At 42.0% G+C, this 7,601-nt stretch overlaps 1 protein-coding gene across 1 annotated transcript in view; it reads left to right on the top strand.

Annotated features, from left to right (window-relative positions):
• MEX3B (mex-3 RNA binding family member B) overlaps positions 1-6,452 on the top strand; it is an 11,885-nt gene extending 5,433 nt beyond the window's left edge. Inside the window, exons 3-4 of the mRNA XM_009886158.1 lie at positions 1,461-1,610; positions 6,150-6,452. Of these exons, the coding sequence (XP_009884460.1) occupies positions 1,461-1,610; positions 6,150-6,452 (453 nt within the window). The remainder of the gene's footprint in view (positions 1-1,460; positions 1,611-6,149) is intronic.
• Positions 6,453-7,601: the final 1,149 nt, after the last annotated feature.

The raw sequence follows: 7,601 nt of genomic DNA, 5'->3' as shown, positions 1-7,601 counted from the left end.
GGTTTAAACTGTGTCATGTTAATGTTGCTGGAACTCTTGAGCTCGTGATAGATTCCAGAATAATCCTGGCAGTGCTCATACCTTATAACATGTTTTTAAGGAAAAAATAATAATAGTTTGTTTTTTTAATATGTGGCATATTGCTGGGGTTATTCCACCTCTAGAAATACTGTGTTTTTTTCTGAATTTTTAGTCACAAAAAATACTTGGTTTCATCTGAATTGCTACTTTTAGCAAATAAAGCGTATGTAAGAAAGAGCTGACAGCTTTCTGATCTAAAAGCAGATGGCAGGGGAGGCCCCTTTGTTGTCATCCTGTGGGTCCTGGCTCTGCCGTGCCCGGGGACCTCAGAACCACATCCCGGACTCGGTGTTTTCTAGAGTGGAACGAGGGCTTTAGCATCCTCCCCGAGTTCTTGAAAGTGCTTCTTGGTATTTGGCAGTTGTGGTTCGGGTAATTGGTGTTGACAAGCTGATTTGAATAAAAAATTTATTGCCGTGTAAAGTTTGTTTGCTTTTGATGATGCCCGCAGTGGTGTTGGGGCGAAGGAAGTGCGGCCGCTTTCTGACTAATGAGCCTGCGAACCCACCAGGCAAACCCTGCAGTGTTTTTGTTGCTGATTGTAGTCAACTGCTGACTGTAGTCAGTGTTGGAGTGAACTTGCTGGATAAAGCGTGTTAGAGCAGATTTCGGGAGGTCGCTGCGGATCGCTATGAATGTTTCTTTTTGAGTGTGCCGGTGCACTTTTCAGCGGGCGAGTGAAAACAACAAAACAAACCCAAACTATGTAGTGCATTTCATATGTTTGACTTTGTGCTTAGCAGAGTATGCCGGAGCGGCTCTGCTCCGCTCTCCTTTATGGACTCGAGAGCTGCTGGTTGGGTGGGAAGGGGGAGGAGGGAGGATGCGGCAGGGGATGATGGGATCTCTTTGTTTGATTTGATTTGATTTTTGCTTCTTTCATTGAACTGTGATTGTGGTATCATCTGATTTATAGAGTTAAAATCCCTCGCTGAGTGTTGCATTTGTCTCAGGAAGCTTGTCGTTATGAATGCTGGGGGGAAAAAAAAAACCCACAAATCCAGAGAATGGCAGAGATGTGCTTAAATACAGAAGTGGTGTGGACATTGAAAAAACACCTTGGCAAAATTGGTTACTTTGAAGGGACCAGGAAATTTAAGTCCACGTGTATATTTTCTTAATGATGGGTGTTTAGGAAATGTACTCAAAATGCGTCAATCAATTTCTTGTTTCAGTGTAAACATCCTGTGCTGGTGTCTGGGAAAAGTTGTGAAAATGGCTATGAATAAAAAAGGGAATTTGATCACTTTGCTTAATTTTCCAAGCTTAGTGAAAATGAAAGGTAAATAGGATGAACAAAAAGTGAAAACTAAATTATCCTCCTTTTTCGTTCCTCCCTTAACGTACAATACTGTGTGTCTCCACGGTGTTAATCGCAGTGGTATGGCAGACGGAGCAGCCGCAGTCCCTGTAACGACCAGCGCCTGTGCAGCACCTCGACAGATGCCCTGACCTGGGTGGTGTGGTGGGGCTCGGCTGCGAGTCCCTCGTTAAAAGTAACCGGCTTCGTCATCTGTGGACTTATCTTGGTATTTTCTTCACCAAACTGTGACTGAAACAAAGGCAATCCCCTCTCTGTCCGTGGCCCTGGATGCCTTTTTGGCCCCCGTACGCAGTTTCACCCCCTGCGCATGCTCCACGCACGTGTTGGTTGGAGACAGGAAGATGGGCTGCAGTGCCTTAAAAACCTGATTGCGGCCATTCCTCTTTGGGAATTATTTCACCCGCAGAGGGACCAGTCTGGATTACTCTTGCTTTGGCGTCCGACGATGCAGCGAGTGCCTTTTGCCCTGTCTTCCAAATGTGTGTGCCTGGTGGTGGCCGCCCTTTGCTGCCCGGCACGCCGGTGGGGTCACCAGCATCCACCCCAGGCACTTCCACAGCCCGGACCCTCCGGCCACCGTGGGGCCGGTGTGTCCTCCTCCATTTCAGAGGTGTACTGGGATGTGTGCTGTCCGCTGCGTGAGGTCTCCTTGCTTGCTGGGTTGCAGTGATGTGCCCCGAACCTGAATCTGCTCCCCATGGTGGGGTGTGAAACACCAGGTCTGTGGCTGGTGGAGACGAGTGCACGAGAGCAGAGGCAGCGTGGGGAGGAACGTGCAGGCTGCACATGTGTGCTGCCCCCCAGATTTATACCGTGGGTCAGCCCCCGGACTGCAGAGGCCATAAATCAGCTCAGAATTTGTCCCGGGGTCTGGGGCCATATGGTGTGCGGGAACGGGAGAGGGATGCCCGCAGGAAAGCAGAATAAAGGCTTGTGTTTGGTGCAGGAATATCTCAAAGCCTGAGAAAGGGGCAAAGTTCAATTCCTAATTGAGTGCTTTGAAATATATAGATGTATATGGTCAATGTTTGTCTTCCAGAACAAAGATCACTTTGTTTTTCAAATGTTTGTGTGTTGGGGCTGAAAACTGTACGTGGGGTCTCCACCACGAGAGGTTTCTCTGTGGTCCGTGGAGCTGCCGGGGGGTGGGTGCCCCCAGCGCGGGGGATCGGCACCTTTGGGGCAGTCTCCTGGCTTTGCTAATGTACGTGTATGGTTTCCAACACGTATACACATAATTATCTCAAAAAAGGATACATTTACATTTGTAAGAATTATTATACACAAAGTCCTGAGCTTAATTATTCCTCTGTCCGTATCTTGTACTCCGTGGAATTTGCATAACAATCACACATCAAAGCCAGAGTCTTTTACTGGAAGGAAGGTCTTTCCACTATATTATTTTGTTGCCAAATAAATTATAGTGATCAATTTAATCTAAATTTACTCTTTAATTGTTTTTTTCCCCTGCAAATTGATTGAAATGAGAGTTAAAAGCAAACTTTAAATTTAGTAGTAAGAATCTAGTACAGTAAGGTATTTAAATTAGATTGCCTTTTGTTTGATGTTTCTCACTCGTCTCTGCCAACCCCCTCACCTGTCTCTTTTTCTCCATTCTCCTTCTCTTGCCATTTTGGAAATCGAAATGATGCTTTGCTGTCACTGAAGTGAATGGGAATTCTGCCGCTGGAGGAGCAAGCTGGTGAGTATTGCGTTTAATTGATCTAGAAAAAGCAAAAAGTAATTATTCACCCTGCCTCTGCTTGTGTTTCCTGTACCTGTTGTCTCTCTAGCAGAGATGATTTAATTAGAGACCAAAGACTATTTTAAATCCGAGGTAGTTAAGGGATGCTTCAGTCTGTATAATCATTTGAATTTCTGATTTAGTTTTTATGATAGCCTACCTGGCAAACGCCAAAGGGCCCGAGTTCGCAGGTGGAGAAGCGCTCTAGTCAATGGCGAGCGATGTGGGAAGACACCCGTGACTACTGTGTTCTCTCCCTTTCTTCTCAGAAAAAATACATATATATATATGTGATCATATATTCAGTATATACTTGTGTACACTGCTGACTGCTAAAAATCCTCCAGAAAAACATGGATTATAAAGTCTTTACTTCTTCAGTGCATTAATGTTAACAGAAACCCACTGTAACACTAGAAAAAGTTTTATTGTTGTTTTATTACTCAATATTAAGGATTTTAATGAGGCTTCCACAGTTGGATATGTAAAATAATTACATCTCATCTAATTTCTAACTTTGATTAAAAAGTAAAAAGCTTATTCTGGCTTAGTTTTTGTGAATTAGGTTGGATCACAATGTACTTATATAGTGATGAAGCTGTATCCAAACCATTTAAGCATTTGGTATATGGATTATTCTTTAATATTATCTGTAGACGTGTAGCATGTGTGACCTGGATATAAACACGTATGTATATGCACAATGTTGTTGAGTACCATGTAGCCCTGATCTTTTAAGATCTGTGGAGTTTTGGTAAATAGCCTCTATTGCGTGATGTTGAATTTGTGGCCTCAACGAATATCAGGTGGGGCCGTGGCGACAAAAACCACCTGTATCCGTCCTGGGCGGCATTTTTCTCAGTTTTGGCCTCCATGAAGCCAACAGCAGAAGTTCCCTTTGATCAGGATTTAATTCTCCCCATAAATTGAACCCTGGCAAATAAAGTTTGTTTGCATATAAAACCGTATCCAAAGCACAAAACAAGATTTCTCCCTATTGTGGATTTGTTGGGGTTTTTTTTGGTAGGGAAGTTTTTTCCGTATCTTTTGCAACAACCCATAGCTCTCCACTGGTAAGATTATTGGTGAAGAAAATCAGTCAGTTAAATACATTCATACGAAATGCATCTTATACCTTTACCACTACAAACGTGATTGATTAGCTGTCTCAAGAAATGTATAGCCTTTGATAAGACTGCACCAAGAGAAGTGCCTTGTTAGTTTTAAATGGAGAACAGAAAGGGATTTTTGATGTTCCTCATTACTGGTTTTCCACTTGTGGTGGAGATAAAACATGCTAAAGTGCTTTTTCCTCTTAGGTATAAGGGCTCTTCTGCCTTTCATACCTGGTAGAATTGTGTGGCCCACTTTACATTAGTATGAATGGCAATTGCCGCGTAAATGTGACTGCCACGAATGGGTGCATAGTCTGTCGTCTCCTATTTTGTCCTTTGTTTTTATGTTTTATTCACTTTTACCCTCTACAAAAGAGCCTTAATTTAGACCTGAGAAAACAGTAGCAATACTCCAGTTCATTTAGATCTAGTGGCAGCTTTTATTTGATTTTGATGTTCTTTATGTTTTGATGGGTGTACTAAAGAGCAGAAGCTATTTTAATCAAATGAAAATTTCAGTGAGACCGTGACCTATAAATAGTGGTTTTGACAGAGTCACAGAAGTTTCTGCTACACATTTGGAAATTATTTCCATGATTTAACTGCAAGGGGCAAGTAAATCATGCCCCTTTAAGACTTAGAAAAAAGGGGGGGGTTTCAGGATCTTTAGTTCTGCTACTGAGTCATTGTATCATCTCAGCTAATTAATTTCACCTTTTATATGCTTCAGGATTTCCATCTGTGAATGAACTAATGACACCTACTTACAGGCAGTATTGTGAAGATTAATTAATTGACATTATTGAAGTATCCTGAGGTGGAAGTCCTGATGTAAGTACAAAATATTATCACTGATACTTCCTAATTAATCAGTTCACAGTAGCCGGCATGTGGTAATCATATTGGTCTAGAGCAAACAAACACAGGACTGGATTATATTTGAAATCTGTGTTCGTTTTGGGTTGTTTTTTTTTTTTCCCAGATTTCTGTTTTTACATGTTATTTGAACAATCTTATACAGTGATACAGTGTCTCTTCCCCCTGTGGCACTTACAGGTGTGGTGGGGTTTACTAAGGAGAAATATGTGATCCCAATGTTATACTGGTGGGCTTTGATGAGGATATGGAAAGCCAACTTTGGCTAGCAATTTTCTTGCCTCCGCTGGTGTAACATCACTAACACTTAAAAATGAGGTGCCCTTTTTTAATGGGGATGAAAACATTAACATTGTAAAGAAGCGCACAGCACTGATATAGTAATCCCTGTGCGTGTGGCTGAGCATCACTGAACAGAGCTTTTCCTGCAGGAAGGAGGATGGGAGGAGTGATGTTTTACATCACGAAGCATCAGAAGGGGATTGATGTTGTGAAATTGTTCATAATTTATACGGATAATAAGATCTATTCCCATGGCTGGGATGCTGTTTGCATAGTGATATGACTACAGCTGTGCAGGTCTTAGACCACATGTTTTAAAATGGCAAGAATAGCTGAAAACAGTGGAATTTGCCTGAGCCTTGCTGTAATTAAGTACTATGGAACGTATACCTAATTTTTCATAATGTAGAACACACAGTTGACAGTAAGGTGAATGTGCTTGCTGTCTGTATCGCTTCCTAGAGACCAATCACATTCCTAAATGACATGATACACTTTCTGTTGTTGAAAATGTAAGTCACAAGATATTTTTTTGGAATTATTTGCAACTGTTGCACAAGGGCGGGCGGGAGGTTTAAAGCTTCCCAAACATTCATATTTCTTTCTCCTTATGTCATCTCTTTAAAAAAAAAAAGTCAGTCACATGCAATTATGAAACTGCTCCGTGTTTGACGCAGTTGAAGATGTTTTCAGGCCACAAAAATGTAACTTTCTATGACTAATTTCAATCAAAAACCCACTCCGGCAGAAAATGTCCTCAATCTTTGGAGTCACATGGTTCTTGGAAAGCTCTCTCTTGGCTGTGCAGGAGGTCAGTCTTTTAAGGAGAGAGTCTGTGCACAAACGTGCAGCACTGCTAATGAGAGGAATTCCACACGTCTCCTCCGTGCCACAAGCTCTGTGTCCATCCTGCCGAGTGCTGCCTCTAAAGCCGTTTGGTATTAGATGTTCTGATGGATGCTGGGCTGTTACGGAGCTGGCGCAGCAAAACACTGTAACTCTCGCTACAGAGATGGCTTCCAGAAGGTAGAGTCACCCACTCCGCAAAAATGAAAAGTAATTCAAAGTAGGGCCTCCTCTTTGTCACTGAGTGCATCTCTGCTATATGGCTGCCCTTCCTTTCCCCAATGGTGATTTTGAAGCCAAACGGCCCTTTCGTCATCACTCTGGCTTAGCAGCAAAGTTGTCTGTGGATAATAGCAGGCTTCACTTCTTCCCCAGCTAACGGGTAGTCAGACAGCCAAAGAATGGCCTATCCAAAATTAGGATATGCTCAATGCACCATCCACTGGTGTTGTTCCCATCAGCCTAATTATATGACTTTTGGGTCAGACAATGTCTCATTGTGTGGCCCTTGGCAGCTACGGGACGCCTAATGCTACATGAATGTCTAATGCGGAGTTTGATGGCTATGACCGAGGCTGCAGTTCCACGCTGGAATTGAAAACATCCGTGTAGTTTCCATAGAAAACCAGGTCAGTGGTGCTTCCATAAAGCATTAGCCCCAGGGAAAGCTATTGGTTGCACGTTGCCTGTACAAATCCATGCAGGGTGAGTAGTTTACGGCACATTTCTCTTTCAGGTAAATGACAATTAAGGCATTAGATTGATTTAGTCTTAAGCGACCTATTTCATAATCCTCATTTAATGCAAGCACCATCCCTTATCCATTTATCTCTATCTTTTCTTCTATTTTGTGCATTTAAGGATACTTGGGAGGTATCTTACAAACATTGCAAGCACAATGGTTATGACTTTGTACCGGTAGGTTAAAAAAAAAAAATCGCTTTATGTTTTCTTTGACTGTAAATTTTTAGGTAGAACTATCCTACCTTTACAACACTTCCTGTAAAAACTTGCCTTTTTTACAGGCAAAAGCGAGGTATGAATGTAAAAGGCAATTCATTGTAGATGAAGGCTGTAATATGCTTGTTCATTCCAAAGGAGAATGTATAACTAATTACGTTTTAATTAAATCTGTAACGTCAACAGCTGGTTTTAAGGGATCTTTTTAAGCTACATTTATTTTTAGTATTGTTTAACATTGTCTTTCTTTGCGTGCATCTCCCTTCATGCATTATTGCCTTTTAAAAAGTTTTCCCTCTTTTAAAGTATCAGCTACCACTGGTATATATTAAAGGCTAAGTGCTGGTAAAATTAGTTTTTTAAGATGCTGGCT

This window comes from Charadrius vociferus, unplaced genomic scaffold, assembly GCF_000708025.1.
Source record: "Charadrius vociferus isolate BGI_N301 unplaced genomic scaffold, ASM70802v2 scaffold365, whole genome shotgun sequence".
NCBI lineage: Eukaryota > Metazoa > Chordata > Aves > Charadriiformes > Charadriidae > Charadrius > Charadrius vociferus.
Note: the sequence above shows the minus strand (reverse complement) of the source record. Positions and strands in the feature narration are given on the sequence as shown.